At 32.6% G+C, this 19,302-nt stretch overlaps 1 protein-coding gene and 1 long non-coding RNA gene across 2 annotated transcripts; both read left to right on the plus strand.

Moving 5' to 3' along the window:
• The first annotated feature begins 6,630 nt into the window (after positions 1-6,630).
• Positions 6,631-8,285, plus strand: LOC128185519 (uncharacterized). The gene is made up of 3 exons (XM_052855101.1): positions 6,631-7,056; positions 7,934-8,024; positions 8,260-8,285. Exons 1-3 carry the CDS (start codon positions 6,694-6,696, stop codon positions 8,283-8,285), a joined length of 480 nt encoding a protein of 159 aa, XP_052711061.1. The 5' UTR covers positions 6,631-6,693.
• Positions 8,286-10,314: 2,029 nt separating this feature from the next.
• LOC128182690 (uncharacterized) lies at positions 10,315-16,504 on the plus strand. Its single transcript, XR_008243453.1, has 4 exons — positions 10,315-10,402; positions 11,418-11,509; positions 13,889-13,967; positions 15,236-16,504. It is a non-coding gene; the product is annotated as an uncharacterized LOC128182690 (long non-coding RNA).
• The last annotated feature ends 2,798 nt before the right edge of the window (positions 16,505-19,302 follow it).

Genomic DNA, 19,302 nt, shown 5'->3' on the forward strand with positions numbered 1-19,302 from the left:
TTTCTTTTTTACTATCATTCAACTTGGCATAGAAATAGTAATCAATGTTTAGAATCTAAGAAGGACTATATTTTTGGCGGAATATTTGTGCAGGATAATATAACATGTTTTGCAATTCAGAGTTGATGTAGATTAATGAGTCTATTTTAGCATTTTTAAAACAATAACGTTAATGTTGGATTTTTTAACTAATGTGAACTAATGACAATTATGATAATTGGGTTGCAGAATATGTTTTTAAAATATGATTTGCCTATCAAATTACATACATTTTTATGAGCATTTTAGCCTTTCTTTTAATTCATATTTTTATATAAAGTCTTCATGATATGTAAAATCAGAAATATTTTAATATTGGAAGTATAAAAAATAATCAAAATATCTTCAAAAGTTAAGAAAATTAAAGGAAATGCGGGCTAAGCAATATATATTTTAGTTTAAATATTTATTCCAATTTAGTAATATTAGCTGATAGAAATTCTGATATTCTATCATTTTACTGAAGTATAGAATCTTCATATCTTAAACGGATGTCCACACTGCAAAGAACTACATTTATTTTTATCATCCTTTAAGTTGAGGAAAGAAGAAGGGACCTTGACCTGACCTTTTTGCGTAAACAAGGAGGTCAAAATTAAACTGAGAGAATCATTTGGTTATATGATCTGTTTCCCTGTGTCAAATTTCTTATCATAAGAAGTATGTTTGATAACGAGAAGATTCCGTCCTTAAAGCAAAATTTTCTGGTCATAACAGGCTACAGCGATATAAAAACAAGAGGCCCAGGGGCCACATCGCTCACCTGATCAACAATTGCCATAATTCTGATCAAATTAGCATTACAGTATCAAAATATCTTGACAACTAAGTACAATAGATCTTGCTAAAAAAATTGAAAATCTGCCAATTTTTATCCACCTCTTTTTTTTGGGTAAATACCAAGAAGATTTTTCTCTATATATTCCTATGTAAAACTTGATCCCCCTCTTGTGGCCCCGCCCTACCCCCGGTTACCATGATTTGAACAAACTTGAATCTACACTACCTGAGGATGCTTCCATTTTAATTTGAGCTTTTCTGGCCTAAAAGTTTTTGAGAAGAAGATTTTTAAAGATTTTCTCTATATCTTCCTATGTAAAACTTGATCCCCCTCTTGTGGCCCCTCCCTACCCCCGGGAACCATGATTTGAACAAACTTGAATCTACACTACCTGAGGATGCTTCCATTTTAATTTGAGCTTTTCTTGCCTCATAGTTTTTGAGAGGAAGATTTTTAAAGATTTTCTCTATATATTCCTATGTAAAACTTGATCCCCCCATTGTGGCCTAACCCTACCACTGGAGACCATGATTTGAACAGACTTGAATCTACACTACCTGAGGATGCTTCCATTTTAATTTGAGCTTTTCTAGTCTAATAGTTTATGAGAAGAAGATTTTTAAAGATTTTCTCTATATCTTCCTATGTAAAACTTGATCCCCCTCTTGTGGCCCCTCCCTACCCCCGGGAACCATGATTTGAACAAACTTGAATCTACACTACCTGAGGATGCTTCCATTTTAATTTGAGCTTTCCTGGCCTAATAGTTTTTGAGAAGAATATTTTTAAAGATTTTCTTTATATATTCCTATGTAAAACTTGATCTCCCCATTGTGGCCCCACCGTACCCCCAGGGTCTATGATTTGAACAAACTTGAATCTACACTACCTGAGGATGCTTCCAATTTAATTTGAGCTTTTCTGGCCTAATAGTTTTTGAGAAGATTTTTAAAGATTTTCTCTATATATTCCTATGTAAAACTTGATCTCCCCATTGTGGCCCCAACCTACCCCCAGGGTCTATGATTTGAACAAACTTAAATCTACACTACCTGAGGATGCTTCCAATTTAATTTGAGCTTTTCTGGCCAAATAGTTTTTGAGAAGATTTTTAAAGATTTTCTCTATATATTCCTATGTAAAAATTGATCCCCCCCCCATTGTGGCCCCACCCTACCACTGGAGACCATGATTTGAACAAACTTAAATCTACACTACCTGAGGATGCTTTCATTTTAATTTAAGCTTTTCTGGCCTTAAAGTTTTTGAGAAGAAGATTTTAAAAGATTTTCTCTATATATTCCTATGTAAAACATGATCGCCCTATTGTGGCCCCACCCTACCCCCGGGAACCATGATTTGAACAAATTTGAATCTACACTACCTGAGGATGCTTCCATTTTAATTTGAGCTTTCCTGGCCTAATAGTTTTTGAGAAGAAGATTTTTAAAGATTTTCTTTATATATTCCTATGTAAAACTTGATCCCCCCCATTGTGGCCCCTCCCTACCCCCGGGGACCATGATTTGAACAAACTTGAATCTACACTATCTGAGGATGCCTCCACAAAAGTTTAAGCTTTTCTGGCCTGATAGTTTTTGAGAAGAAGATTTTAAAAGATTTTCTCTATATATTCCTATGTAAAACTTGATCCCCCCATTGTGGCCCCACCTTACCCCCCGGGACTATGATTTGAAGAAACTTGAATCTACACTACCTGACGATGCTTCCATTTTAATTTGAGCTTTTCTGGCCTGATAGTTTTTGAGAAGAAGATTTTTTAAGATTTTCTCTATATATTCCTATGTAAAACTTGATCCCCCTCTTGTGGCCCCACCCTACCCCCAGGGACCATGATTTGAACAAACTTGAATCTACACTACCTGAGGATGCCTCCACACAAGTTTAAGCTTTTCAGGCCGAATAGTTTTTGAGAAGAAGATTTTTGAAAAATAAATTTTCAATAATTCTCAATTATCTCTCCTTTAAAGAGGGCGTGGCCCTTCATTTGAACAAACTTGAATCCTCTTCACCTAGTGGTGCTTTGTGTCAAATTTGGTTGAAATCTGCCCAGTGGTTCTTGCGAGGAAGATGAAAATGTGAAAAGTTTACAACGACGACGACGACAACGCCGACAACGACGACAGCGACAGACAACAGACAAATTGTGATCAGAAAAGCTCACTTGAGCCTTTGGCTCAGGTGAGCTAAAAATTCATTATTTAGTTTTCATTACATTTAATCATTTTTTAAAACATACAACAGGTACTCATGTATAAAGATAGCCACCTACTACAAAATGAGCTTATACAAATATTCAGTAGTTCACGCGCTGTTAATGAATATATATTTTGGTTGTCATGATTAAACAACAAAATGGTGTTAAATCACTTTAAGTTGGTTTGTGCAGTTAAAATTGAAGTTAGCCCCCGCCCCCTTCGCCCCCTTTAAAAAAAATAATTTTGAAATTTAATTTCATTGATAAGTACACAGGTACTGTGTATCGGAGAGTAGATTTTTTTGGTTACCCAAAAGAACTCAATACGCCGTATACAAGCTTTGTACAAAAAGGCTCATGATACATCCTACATCGCATAATGTGGAAAGTGACTTAAATATTGTCAATAAAAAATATAATGATTGCCTAACCGCACCATTTCAAGATGGCCATTATAAGCGTTATACAGATATTCATATAAAGAAAAATACAGTTATTGCAATATAAGCAAATATATTTATAAGCAAACCTTTCCCCTTTTTGTGACAATTGTTGGAATTTTGGTATTGTAAACAAATTATAAAGTATGAACCATCCCTCACCACATATTAGGAGTTTGAGGTTTTGCAGTGTTTATTTTTTAATTTTTGCTTATTAAGATAGTTTGTGTAGGTCTGGTCTGGCCCTTCCACTTAAGAGAATAAATTCTACGTGCCTGAATTATCTGCATATAATTTTTGATAATAATGCATTCTTTAATCGGTGACAAATTATATTCAATCCGATAAATACATATCTTTTTTCCTATCTTGAAGCTGATAAAACTCCTTCTAATTCGGTGTACACAGGTTTATACTACCTTCAACTCTGGCACTTTCCTCCATCTGAAGTACTCGAATAGTAAATAAGCCTAGGAATAAGGAATCATTCTTTGAGAATTATGAGGTGATAATTTCGGTCGGGGAGTGATCAAATCCAAGAAAGCCCAAAGGGTTTATGATAGATTTGATCACGCCCCGACCGAAATTATCACCTCATGATATTCAAAGAATGATTCTTCATTACTTATATTTATATAATTTTAAGCCATTGTACGATTAAATATTTAAATATAAATAAGCAAATTGTACGTCATTTTAAGTTATGGGCTATATAGTACAAAATTGATACGTAGTAATATCACAGGTAAAAACATTGGAAAATGTAAATATACAAATATAACGATAAATGTGACTTTGTAATTAATGAGTATTATATTCGGTTTTTCTTTCTTTCATTTTTCAGTTTTTATTCAAACGGGTTATTATCATATGTAAAATTATCTGTCAAATTCTTACAATAGTCACCGATTTTCTTTATATTCTAAAAATGGTACTGGGATTACGGGCAACCATTTGTTTCGTACCTACCATTGGCTTATATGCAACCAGACATTATCCTTTTCCGGCAGATGCGTGCCCAGGCCAGGCGATCCTAGGGTGGGATGATGAGGAACCCTGGGTACTGAGATACTTCATGAGTTAAATCAGTTTCTAAGGACGCAGCTTTCAACAAGTGCACTTATTTCAAGGATATTTCGTATTTGGTCATGTGTCGTATTCTGCCATTCGAGGTAATATGGAACAAAAAAGCCTCAAAATTAATGTCTTTGGAACATGCCATTTCATCTGAATGTATTTTCATCCTTTTCCAAAATATTTAAGAAAATTTATTAACAAAATTAATAAAGAAAACAATACCAATATGCATATAACTATGGCACACCAAATTCTTAAAAGTGACCTAACCACAGTTCATAGTTTCTAAACTATAAGTTTTTCAAATGTGATTTTATAGTTTAAAAATCTTGAATTTTAGTGAACGGATACTTTGTCTAGTAGTTGATTTTAATTTCAATGTGTAAAGCTTAATAATGCAGTTTTAAGCGATAAATTGACATTCAAATTAATAAACTATATTTAACTTACGTGAACGATCCAAAACTTTGTTTTTAGAGATGAAAAGAATTTGCATTTCTCATCTATAATCATACTTTTTCATAAAAATCTCGAGGAACCAGTTTACATGTATGATCAACAAACTAATGAATGAATTATAATTTCTCAGAAAAGTGTGCTTCTTCAGTACAACATCGGAAATGAGGTCGTGAACAATTTGCCGCCAGCCGTCCCTCCAGTATTTTAACTTTTAAAGCTATGCTTTCTAAATATTGGCTTTTATCAATTAACTATGCTGTGTGGGTATTTATTGGCTTTAATCAACTCTACTGTCTAGTAGATAATTTAAAACGGTCTCGTCTTCACGCGGGTAGTTCCGGAATATGTTTTGGCACAGTTTCTGAGGTGTCCGCTGACAGCCGTGCTTTCGTATTCTGTTTCACGAACTTGCTGTTGGTGGACGGTCATTCGATGTCCAAGGGCCCGCTTTGACCAGTAAACTGTTCCCCACATCCAGAACATGGTATAACGTAGAATAAATTAAAACTTTCACTTGTAATAGAGGAATGTATTTTGAAATTATGAAGTATGAAATAACACATTTTCCCGCTTATCTTTTGTCTGTAGTAGCTCGTTTCTATCACGACATTTGGCTTTGTTGATTCAATGTTTAACTAATTATTTTGGAAAACTCCTTTGTTGTAGTAAAAAACATAGTTCACTTAGTCTAGAATTTAGAAGACTTTTGTCTGATATTGTGGTACAGGGGCGCGTGTCTAAATTATATGGTATTTTGTTCTTTGTGTGTTTCGGATTGCAACAATAATAAACAAAGTATTGATTGATGTCCATACGTTTATGATTATATAACTATAACCCTAAAACTGTGCCATAAATATTTTCTCAATTAAATTTGATGTTTGGGATTTCAAGTTCAGTCTTTCTTCACCAAATTTAAAATGAATTTTCTAATTGTAGATTTTTTAATTATATTTCTTTATTTGCCAATAACAACATACAAACATGCAATGCTATGGTTGCTTTCTGATACAGATTTTAATAATGAATTAACTGCATGCTTTTCAATCATAGAAGAAGTTGTATTGTCGTTAAAAGTGGATATACTCCATCAAACATGACTTACGATAATTGCGGTGTACATTAACACACTTTAAAAACAAAAATGTTCACGCTTTATCTTGATTATGACAAACGGTGATTATATGAGCCTAATTTTATAGCTATATACGGCTATGACGTCGTTTACCTATCTCAATTATTGACGTTATGCAGGTGACAAAAACCTGACTCTTTCCAATGGTTCCAACAAATTGTACTAACAAGATGATGCATACTTTAGTCCAGTATGTCCAAATTAATAATGAGAAACGAGTATTGTTGCGTGGCGATTGTACATATGACTTGATTGTTTGAACACACTCGCCCGTACCTGAAAAAAGATTGAACTGGATTCCCAAGCGGACTATCAGCAAAAACCGGAACAGTAAAGATTACCTTATTATTGTTCAACCATCGGGCTACTTAATTAAACAAATGTTTAATTCATAAAAGAATAGACAAAAACAATTTAAACGACAAGTCGCCCACTGAGGAATCTTCACCATCTTGTGATGCAACTCCATAAAGATGTTTAAATTAACAAACTCAGTACACGCTCTGTATAACTAAAACCCGGGACCGGCCGTTTGCAGAACCACATGACGAAACAAGCAGAGTTTCTTATTCATTATTTACTAAAAATGCGGACCCTCACGGTGTGTACATTGGCCCTCCTTGGACTGCCGCATCTCTCTAGTGGTGGCTGCACAGATATACCAAATCTGAACACAATCCGACACATGGGTTCCTCTTTGGGTACCGGACATACTTTCAAAGTACTCTCCACTCCTAGTTTTCTTGTTTGCATGGAGTGGTGCCACCGACTTTCGATGTGTCACTCCGTGGATTTGAAACGAGAGCGATCAGAATGCCGGTTAAACGTGAAATCGTCCATCCAGGACCCCAGCCTTTTAAGAACAACCATTGGCTCAATTCATGTCGACAAAGAGAAATTCCCAGAGGTGAGTAGACACCTATCATAATGATATTTTACATTAAATTTGCTTAAAGTACATGTGGGTAAATATAGGCTAAATATATTTTACCCCAGTAACACCAAGAATTGTCATAATACACCTATACATGCATAGATAATACTAGAAGTGCCTAAATAAAGAAGAGGGGAGATAATTGACTATATATCTTGTCGTTTTTAAGTTACATATCTCCTGTATCGAAAAAATCATTGATCATTACATCGAAAAAAGATACAGAACTCGAAACGAGTAACAAATTGATGTACGATATGTTGTTTAATGTAGAACATATTTCCAGTTGTTTTTAAAAAAGACAACCGCTCTATATTCACCTAAAACGTAGTTCTTGCTAAAAAGTAATAAGATAATTAAAAAACAAACGTATAGCAAATATGTTCACAAAAGTTTAAGGCGCTATTTAATCATTTACATAATTATTACTAATAAATCATAATATATAAATAAGAAATATTATAAACACATCTTACCGTTAATGAAGAACAATACTGAACTTTTTTCACTTGTAAAAATAATGAACTGCTAGAATTAATATGTTTGATGCATTGTTCCACCTAGATCAATTATCTAATATCTAATATTAAAACTATACCTATTACTATAAGTCCGTTTAATTAGTTTTGCTTAATTGTGTATAGTAAATGTATGCAAATAATATTTGTTTTCAATTAATACTTTCATGTGTATATCTAATGTGAAAACATCTTGCTGGTAAGTTTTAAGAACTTTTGTCATTTTGTATATTATGTATTCAGACACTATGATATGCAATAATATATATAGCCAGCTGTCCACCTGTAACTTCTGTTATTATTAACTATTGTCGAGTTTCCTTGTGTTTCAGTTGGTGTTTGATGCTTGCCGCACTCACTCCTGTGAAAACAAAACCATGTGTGTATCGGGCGGCTGTATTCCTGTACTGGGTAAGCCGGGAGGTCCCTCAATACACTATAACACCAACTTCTTGATTCTTATTCGTTTTTCAATTGCAGTGAACACACGTTTTCTCCTATATTTTTGGGGTCTTCCGTTTCCAACGGAAGACCCTCTTGTTATTCTATTGTTTCTTTTTATTATTATTATTATTATTATTCTTTTTCTTTATTTTTCTGACTTTTTTAAAGCTTAATATCTCAAAAAGTTTTCAACGGATTTACATAAAACTTTCAGGGATTATGGCAAATCACTGTCCCTAAAAGATGTTAATTTTTTAAGTACAACGTCACTTCCGTTTCTACGTTACGTCAATTTTTAAATTTTAAAAAAGTGATTTTGTCCAGGGCGTTTTTCAAAAACGCTTAAAGATAAAGACTTGGAATTTTCTGTGTTGAAGCATTGATCGTTTTTATTTGGACATAAGGCTGGAATTTAGTTTCCGACACTTCCGGTCCAAACCGGAAGTGTTTTTAAATTTTCGAATTTTCGAATTTTTCGTTTCAATTTCAAATGTTTATGAGGTTTGTAGAGTTGGTCATGCTGAATACGAAACTGAAATCCGTTTAAAAATCGGAAGATGCATTATAGAGATATCGGGGTTTGAAAATTGATTTTTCCGGAAATTTTCTTTCCGCGTCCTTGGTTTAAAAAATAGCGTAATGTTCAAAGTAAAATTAACTCGTACCAAAAATAATTGCTAAGTCGTACTTAAACACATTCGGATTTTTTTTGTTAAGTCGTTCTTAAAATCGGAAAGGTTTTTGTTAAGTCGTACTTAAAATCATTCGTTTTTTATTAAGTCGTACCAGGAATAATTCGATTTTTTTCATTTTTTTCTTTTACTCTTGTTGTTGGTTTAAGAGCTCTGCTTCTTACAGAAACTTCCAGCTTTACTTCCGACATTGACGGAAGACCCACTCGTTGCTTTGCAACGAGCTTTGCTCTAGTTTTTTATCTTTTCGTATTTTCACCAATTACATGTTCTAAAATTAAAAAAAAAATCATAAATCCTACAATGCTGAAAATATACTTTCATGACAAACTGCAGGTTTTGTAAAATGCGACAATGTACCGACACAATTGGGACATCAACAGCTAAACATCATGAACCGTATATTTTACACTAGTAAAGCCTTTGATATCGGCTATTACAGATTACAGGGTTTTTTTTATAGACCTGATGAAATATCAGCCTCGGTCGGTATACTTTCATCAGGTCTAAACAAATCCAAACAAATATTTCCGTCTTTTTCACGAAATAACATATTGATTTAATGTGCATATCTGATAGTAGAGTAATATGTCTATGTGTATTTATTCGTTTTGTATTTTCTATTTTTGTTTTGTTCAATAGAATCTGAAAATTATATCAGTCAAAGTTTTACTGCGCAAGTAAATTGAGTTCTTCCTATCTGTAATTTTTTGGTTCATAATATTAACCAATTATATTGAAGCTAGGTTTATAAATAAGTTACCTATAATTCTAATCAAGTTAGAGCATTATACCGTTTCAAGAAAATACCATCCAGTTGATATCTGTGGCATCTTATGGTATGTAAATTTCTTATAAATTTATGTTTTACTTATCAGTGTAAATGTTTAGTCTCTGGTTTTATTTAAATTGCATTGTCAATACTAAAGGTTATTTTTGTAATTAAAGTAACAATACTTGGAATGTGTCTGTAAAGTTGAAAGGTTAGCTTTCTTTACAGTACTCACTGTAATTTTTTTTTATGAAACGTATAATGTATTTGTGGTAACTTATAGCTAATTATAATGTATTTTCTTTCATTTTGTCAGTTTTCTTATATAATGTATTATTGTGTAGGTCAATGCCTCTATATTCAAAATAAAAATAAAGTCATCAGATACACAGTACACCATCTTCATTTTCCTTGACTGCTCGGTTACACATATATTTTGTCAGTTCGTGTTTTAAAATGAGAATTGTATTGCCTTGCAGTTCATTTTCACAAACATCGCGTTAATTTCATTAAACATATTCACGTTAATTGACGTAAATAACAACTTCTTAGTTCATATCTTTAAACACACGTTTACATAATTATTTTGGATATTTTTACAATTACCTGGGATGAGAAGGTAGTATTGTATGTTGTACTACTAACAAAAGTTTTGTGAGTAAGGTCGTTGCGTAAAATATCAAATACTGTTCCATAACAGCATTATTTTTTTACAGAAAAAACCTGTGGATCACCGCCAGCTGTAGCGAATGCTGAGCCTAGTCGCTCTGGTCCCTTCCCCGTGGGCCACACCCATAATTACACTTGTACTGTTGGTTATGTGCCGTTTTATGAGTCTTACACAACCTGCCAATATGATGGAAAATGGACAGCCGTGGTCTTTGAGTGTATACGTATGTCGATTTATTTGAACTTTACCGATAGCATCTGCGGACATACGCAAGGAAGTCGCTCCGTTCGTTTGTAAACTTTTTACATTTAAAAATTGTTTCCAAACTATTGGGCAAGAATTAACCAAACTTGGACCAAAATATCTTTAATCAAAAGAAAACCGAGCTGTTGGCTAGATAGATAGATAGATAGATAGATAGATAGATGGATGGATAGATAGATAGATAGATAGATAGATAGATAGATAGATAGATAGATAGATAGATATATATATATATATATATATATATATATATATATATTTTTTTTTTTTTTTTTTTTTTTTTTTTCAAGGAAGGCTAAACCTTGTGTGTATGGATCTTCAAATAGTGTAAATCTACATTAAATATTGTGTTCAAATCTGATTCCCTGTGGGATGACAATGAAGGTTAAACTTTTACGTAGTAATCAAAAGAAAATTTGCTTTAAAAACTATAAAGCTCCCTTTTCTAAAATCATTTGTTCAGAGAAGCTGTAGGAAGCATCGTCGAATACAGGGCTGTAGTTTATATATAAATAAGTGATCCTCCGAGGTTCATGTACGTGTAGGTGGGGTCACAAGGGGGGGGGGGGGTGTCAAATTTATAAGTACTTTAGCATAAATATTACTATCAGTTATTCAACGAAATGCGTGGGTTATTGGATACACGGTAAGCTATAATATAGAGGTAAACGGGTTCGAGCCACCTGTGCACCGATACAACCATTTTATCTTTAATTTGATCTCAGATTTTAAAATGAATATTCATTCAATCATATCATTAATGGAAAAATTTGCAATAACTTTGTAAAATGCATGGATACTATCAATTAGGTTTTCTTAATTTCATTTCATTCTTAAAGTTTAAAGAACAAGTAACATTTTCATAAATGATAGAGGAATCCTAATTGTATATAAACAGCATGCACCTTATACAACCGGACCTTTTTAAGAGAATACAATCAAATTAAATATTATGTTTATACTTTTTGTTTCAGACCAGTGCATCGCAAGCGGCAATACTATAGTAGGCAGCAGCTGGTGTTATTTCTTCGGCAATGATTTCAAAGTAACCTACAATGGCGCAAAGGTACTGATGAAAAAGACAAAACTTCATTGTTTTCACATAATACATATTAATTGCGTGGACTTTTTGTTTAACAAATATTTGTGATAGAAAGATTTAGCGTGCAAAACAAGGAAATAATATGTGTTGTAATAAATTATCTGACGATAATTACATAATATATTACCTTAAAGAAACATGGTCACGATTTTTGTCAAATTTTTTTCTGATTTTAATGTTTACAATGCCTCTATAAGGCATTTTTAGTTGTCATCCAAAATTTAAGTGTCAGTGGTGGAGATATAAGCAAGATACAGACCTTACAATTCTTTGTTTTGTAAACAAAGTTCTTGATTACATTTTGAATGTTGATAAGAAAATTCCAGGTTTAGACTTATGAATGGGACAAACGCTAGGAGTTGTTTATCTGTACATTTATGTTTAAAACGAGTAAGTAGATAGAAAAAATAGCTTGAAAAAGAGATTTTAATGGAATCAGAACCAATGTATATAAAAACATGACACGAGCCTTGTTTATATAACAAGAATTGTCAGCTCTGTAACTTGCATTTACTTTATGGCTGACCTTCAAATTTTGGTAGAACAATAGAAATGTTTTACTTAAGCATTCTCCACGATAAAAAAATATGACAACAATCGTGATCATGTTCTTTACGTTACAATATTATTTTCTGTGTCATAGATAAATAGACTTACATTTAAATAAAATTATAAGAAGATATAATATAAGATAAATAAATTGACAGAAGATAAACTGGTTCGCAACAATTAAGGTGGAATAACACACCTGGAAAAAGTCAATCAAATTAACATTTAATTATGAAAGATTTAATCAGAAATAAACTGTACATATGTCAAATAAGATAACAATTTCCAGTTTGGGGATAAGAAATGAATATCTAAAAAATTCAACTCAGTAAGTAACAACAAAAGCCCCTTCGGGATTCGAACTCGGGATGTACGGATCACAAACCCGATACTTTATTCACTCGGCTATGGAGTAAGCTGACATGTTATAGTCGATAAAATTCTTCTAATAAAACGAAATTTCGTTTTGATCAGAGGTCAGCCATTTTGTGATGATATGTTATTCTACCTTAATGTTTGCGAATAAGCCTTATGATCTAGATCCGATTTGTAATTTAAACCTAAGGACTGACTCGCGGCGAGAAATATTCGCGATGACGATGGTCGCAAACCTCGCGATATTTTCTTGCCTGTAATTAAATGTCGGTTTATAGTATATAGCATTGTCATTTAATATTAAAAAAAAAATAAATACATCGAATAAAAACCTACAAAGTAATGTAATAAAGTGTAATATATACATTAAAATCCATATAGCATTGCAAGTAAATGTAAATACTTGTCAAAACATTCTAACGCCCAAGGCATGTATTTATATTGCACTGTTCATCATAATTACATCTCCGTTCCGAATGAGAAGAGGGTAAACTGTTTTACCCTTTTGTGTCTGCCTGTCTTTAAATCAAATTTTCGTCAAAGATTTCTTAGCAACGAATTATTGCAGGTGTATGAAAGTTTAACATATTCTTTGTTAAGGCATTCCATATTCTGGAATCCAATTTTGTACTAATCGGACGTCAACTATCAATTGCAATTGCTTGCACGTGCACTCGAGGGTCTATCAGAGATCGGAAGCTGAGTTGCCTTATTGAAAAAAGACAAGCGTAAGAATGAATTTACGGTGTTTGTAAAAAAAACAACTTTTGCGATCTGTGATGAATATTATAAAAGAATATGTGTAACCCTAATGTGGCGGCCATGTTGACGTGTCGATGATGACGTTTTGGCATTCATGGTAGGTTTTTGATACTTCTGGTTGCATTAAACTTCAGGAAAAGCCATATAATGATTGTTTGGTGTCTGAAAAAAATACTGGCGATCTGTGATTAAAATATTAAAGAACATCAATTTTAAAGGTTGTCAGTGAATAAAGTAAATGTTGTGAAATGATTTTTTTCCCCTGAACTGCACTCTACCTGGTCCACGCAAAATGATCTTGAAGGTTCTTGGGCAGACATGCGCCGCATTTAACTCAATTACTTTAATGTAATTTTTTTCATCTACAGCTAAAGGCAGTGAATCGATCGAATCGAGTCGTTTTAAAAAACACATCCGAAAAATATTTCGAAGACGCGCTCCACGTTGTTCAAAAAATGCGAACATGGTTGAGTAATCACTTTCTCTATTGCAATTTGTCTGACATAAATAGTTGAGCATATAAAACAGCTGTTTTGACCTGTATAATATGATAGATTCATGGACAATTACAGTACATAGATACAAGATATAAAAATTGATTTATTGTAAGAAGATTTCTGTTTCAACCCGTCAATATCTATTTGTCCGTCATTGTAGAGTCAGTGTGCAGCCAGAGGAATGGTCGTGCCAATAATTGATACCCAGCAGGAATGGAATGCCGTGGTGCCCCATCTAGGTACTGGCTTAATGATTTCCTTAAACTTAAATCACCTTTGATTTTAAAGGCAAAATTTTAACTATGTTCAAGTATTAAGCATTGTTTTTTTTATATTATTTACATGTTGTATATAATTTGTATATATGTGATAAAGTTTATCGTCATTTTGTTTTTAAATGACCAATTTCGATTCAACTATGTGTTTTAGTTCATCAATTTAAAATCAAACAAAGCAGAAACATTCAGAGTTAAGAGTTGACAAGAAATCTGTATGTCCTAACAATAGAAAAGCAGTCAATATGACTGCAAACCGGTTGTTATGTATCCGGTTGCAACAGTATCAATAATCAATTTTTCAACCCTGAATTGACAAACACTGCCTATCAGAGAAGTGGAGTACTCTATATGCAATATTTTGCCAAAAAATAACAAATACGTTCAACATGTACAGCTGGTATTTTTTCATGTAATATCCAAATCCAAATTCAACAATATATGCACATTTCTGATATACTAGTATGGACAATTGATATGCAAATAACAACTTCTTATCTTAAAAATCGTTGGAGGAATTATCAATATAATAGGTGTACTTTTTTGGCAGCCGCCCGCCCTGACCACCCGCCATTTTTACTATTTCAATAACTGGATTTTCACTTCTGTTAATTCAGTTAATAATGTTGTAAATTATTCCTGTTCCTGTTTAACTCATTACGTCACTCATTTTTGTCTCAATAATTAATTTACTGTTCTGTTCATGTATCAGTCGATTATTGTATAACTTTTGTAACTTCTTTTAATTTATATCTTATTGATTAGCTATTGATTCCATTAAATTCATCCATCGGCTTATAATGCTGAACCTTTGTTCTGTTCTGCTTGTTGGTTCTACATCTGACTGGCAACTCTAATTCTTCGATTAAATTTGCTTTTAAGTTCCATCTAATACAGTTATTATTTATGCATTTCAATATTGCTATCAAACTGGTAGTTTATGATACATAACTAACACATTAGTTCAATTTGTTGTTAAATAATTATTTAATTCAGTGATTAACTATGCTTTTAAATCAATAATTTTTGTCTAAGGCATTTATCAACTATGCTATAATTGTGATCATCTGATTACTTAAAACCATACTCTTAATTAACTCTTGATTAACTGGTTTGCTTTGTTGTTGAATTTTTTAAAATTATATATATATATATATATATATATATATATATATATATATATATATATATATATATATATATATATATATATATATATATATATGTTACAGTTGACTTTAGGGGTTACTGGATTGGTGCTTATGCTGTGTACTCTCCCTGGCCACACAGAACATGGTACTGGTATAATGGTCAGCGAGTTTCTTATCAACCATGGAAACCTGGTCAGCCCGACAATCTTTTGTTACAACAAATGAACGTCCAGGCGGGAAACCGAGGTTGGGACGATGAGAAGAATTGGGCGAATAGATATTTCATGTGCGAGATAAATTTTTAATCATTTTTGAGAAACAGGGAACTTCCATTGGATTTTATATTTGTTTAACACATGTTTTGTACAAAAAACAATTATATGACCTTTTTCATCATTTGTAGATGGACATAAAAAAAACAGAAAATATCCTATGTAAATTAATTCCAATGGGAATAACCTTAAGATTAAGATTTTTTTAAGAAAACAGAATTAGAATAGCATCCAATACACGCCATTCAACTGTCATATTTTCACGTTTTCACTTTTAACATCTTCAACATCTTCTCCAAAACAACAGGGTCAACTTCAAACAAACTCCTAGGCTAAGGGGATTCAAAGTCATGAAAATTAAGGATCACGTCCTTTTGTAAAGGGAGATAATTGAGTTATTTAAACTTTTCGAGAAATTTTCAAAAATCTTCTTCTCACAAACCATTAGGCCAGGATAGCTGAAACTTTTGACAAAGCATCCTCAGGTAGTGTAGATTCAAACTTGTGAAAATCATGACCTTTGGGGGTAGGGTGGGGCCACATTGGGGGTTGACGTTTTACAAAGGAATATGAAGAGTAAATCTTTTAAAAAAATTTCTCAGAAAGCAATCAGCCAGAAAAGCTGAAACTTGGGTAAAAGTCTCATCAGGTAGTTTAGATTCAAAATTGTGAAAATCATGACCCTTGGGGGTAGGTGGGGCTACAATGGGGGGCGGGGCGAATTTTTACATGGGAATATATAGAGTAAATCTTTAAAAATCTTCTGAGAAACCATTATGTCAGGAAATCTGCAACTTGTATGGAAGCACTCTCAGGTAGTGAAAATTCAAAGTTGTGAAAATCATGACCCTCGGGGGTTCGGTGGGGCCACAATGGGGGTCGACTTTTTAAATATTTATATATATTTTTATAAAAATCTTCTCAAGAACCATTTGGACAGGAAAGCTGAAACTTTTTGGAAGCATCGTCAGGTAGTGAGATTTCAAGTTTATTCAGATCATGATTCCCGGATATAGGATGGGGTCACAAGGGGGGGGGGAGGACCAATTTTTACATAAGAATATATAGAAAAATATCTTTAAATATTTTTCTAAAAAACATTTGCCTAGAAAAGCTGAAAGCTGTAACTTTAGTGAAAGCAACTTCGGAAAGTGTAGATTCAAATTGTTCAAATCACAATCTTAAGGAGAAGTGTGGGGCCACATTGGGGATACAGTTGTACAATGGAAAACGTTTTAATTATTCACAAAAACTGAAATGTTATTATATATGCTTTTTCTTATGTGCAAGCATTTTTATATATTGCTGATTTTTTAAAAATTGTTTAAACTTTGGCCCCTGGATGATTATTGGGCCTCACAAGGGGTTCAGAGTTTGGTGTAGGTTTATATCCTGTATATAAACAATTGATAAGAGTCTTTTTGAGGACTGCAATGCTGAATGTGATGTGCCTATAAAATCATCCTGTTAGAAAAGGGACTTAATTATAAATATAAGAATATCCAGGGGGAAACCGATTTTTTGTATAGGATCTACTTGTATTATACCACATTTTCCAGATATTGTGTAATATGACTCCATCAAGCTGATTTTATCATGCCATTTGTTGCTCTGGTGAACAATGTGACCCGTGGGCCTCTTGTTTTCTTTTTTGCTTGGACAATTTCTATAAATAAGAATGCAAAATTAATGCAAACTCCCAGACACATTTCTTTATTTTTAGCCGCATTTTTTAAACGTTACATGATAGTGTTGGTATTTCAAAGAAGAAATCTTAGACTCTTTATAGTGAATTCAGTTTGGAAACAAATTTGCTTATGAGTATATCGGAATAGTTACATGTAGCAAAGCGTTGGGATAAAGGAACGCTTGGAAAGAGTATATTTTTGATAAAAGACTACATGAACTGAAATGTTTTCTTCATTTTTTATTTGATTCTTTTGGTGATGAACAGACTTGCACAGGCTGCCCCAACATTGTTAATAAAAAGACACAGAAAGATGAAATAATATTTTGTCACAAAAGGTCCATGTTATCTGCATGAAAATTATCCGTTGATAACAAATATTTTGCAAGATTAAAATACAAATGCATTAAAATGAAAGCATATTACATCATAATATTGACTTGCCCAATGAAAGAACAAAAAGTTAAGATCAGACGCGACCTATTTTCCATTTTCTTTTTTTTTTCCGGAAAACAATTCCATAATTATATTTTTACGTTAAATAATACTTTTTATTTAGATATAAAATATTCAATTAAAATATATGCTTTGACTTTATTTATAAGCATTTAAATGCGTTTTGCAAAAATAAGCCTGGTAATGTACCCAAACCTTTTTGGGGGGAATTAACAGGTTCAAATGTAAATAAATAAGGAATAATACATGTATATCAAGGACAATTATATAAAATTGAGGAACGTCTCGAGTGTCCTTAAAATCAGCATAAAAATGAACATTGCCAGGAAAGGTACTTCTGAATTATACAATTTTAAAAAATGTATCACACGATTAGTATTTACTGGGCTCTGCTGACAAAGCAGGAAACAACATTGTCTTTGTTTGTAAGGCTCATATGTAAATTGTATTTTAAAAAAAATGATTAATTTCTACAATTAAAAAGCAAAAACTAATTCTCATAGCTCACTTTCTAAGGAGAACATTCTTTAAAACCATATGTCAGTTTTGAATATTTTCAATATTCCCTTCTACCAAAATGAATTTGGATTACCTTTCTTACATACTAGGTTACCTAAAATTCATAAAAATCCTTACAAACAAAGATTTATTACGGGTTCCAGTAAATGTTCTACCAATCCTCTTTTTTACTTCTTAATCCTTACTGAAATATTAGCGGCAGTAAAAGAAAAACTTCAAGAATATTGTGCAACAGTGTATTCAAGAAAAGGTGTACTTCAGATGTGGATCTGGATTCCAATGAATTTTTGAAAAAAAAATAAAAAATCACCCAATTTTATAAAATCAATAGAATCAATATCATCAAAGCTTACGACTTTTCTACACTTTATACAACTATTTCCCACGAGAAAGTAAAGTCCAGGCTTTTTTGATAAAAATTTGATCTTGTAATTTTTGTCATTGGTCATTACAAATTAAATCATTTTGTTAAAATCCGTTCGGATTGCTTTGGTATTCCTTTGGTTACCAATTGCGCTTTATTGTAGGCAGACCTATTTTTCTATTCATATGAAGCAGAATTTATTCAAGGACTTGTACAGGAAAAAAGAAATCACTCGCTGCTGCTTTCTGGTAAATCGAGGTATATCGATGACGTAATATCAATTAACAATTGATACTTCCATTCTTACGTTGACTCGATATATCCAAGTGAACTTGAATAAAAGATACCACAGAGTCTGAAACATCTGTTTTATATTTAGATATTTTACTAGAAAAAGACATTGATGGTTACTTATCAACAAAACATTATGATAAACGTGATGACTTCCATTTCACTAAAGTCACCTTGTTTAGCTTCAAGAAGTATCGTGGAGTTGTAGTTCGCCCGGTGGATGCATATCGGCTCTCCATTGACATACAACCCGACATTCTCGAACGTATTTTGTATTTGATTTATATTGTTAAATGTAGTGAAAATGTTCATAAAATGTATGTGGTGAATTTAGAGGAAAACACAAGTGGTTATATTCGCTCAAGTAAACGCTCAATAAGAACTCTAAAACAAATGGAAAAATCAACAAAATGTATTTTAAAAATGGTAAATGGTATTTCAATAAACTCGGAGTTTCTATACAACTTAAGGTGGAATATCCCTCTGATAGGAGAGATAACCTCTTCAGAAAATAATCTCATTTCGTTTCTGTTAACTCATAATTATTAAGGCATGTAGC

This window comes from Crassostrea angulata, chromosome 5 (genome assembly GCF_025612915.1).
Source record: "Crassostrea angulata isolate pt1a10 chromosome 5, ASM2561291v2, whole genome shotgun sequence".
In the NCBI taxonomy this organism is placed as follows: domain Eukaryota; kingdom Metazoa; phylum Mollusca; class Bivalvia; order Ostreida; family Ostreidae; genus Magallana; species Magallana angulata.

Bases quoted from the DNA above. Each gene is read 5' to 3' on its own strand.
- LOC128185519 (XM_052855101.1), top strand. From the start codon at position 6,694: ATGACGAAACAAGCAGAGTTTCTTATTCATTATTTACTAAAAATGCGG. The intron at 7,057-7,933 runs GTGAGTAGACAC...CTTGTGTTTCAG, and splicing joins ACAAAGAGAAATTCCCAGAG to TTGGTGTTTGATGCTTGCCG. The intron at 8,025-8,259 runs GTCCCTCAATAC...TAAAACTTTCAG, and splicing joins TGTACTGGGTAAGCCGGGAG to GGATTATGGCAAATCACTGT.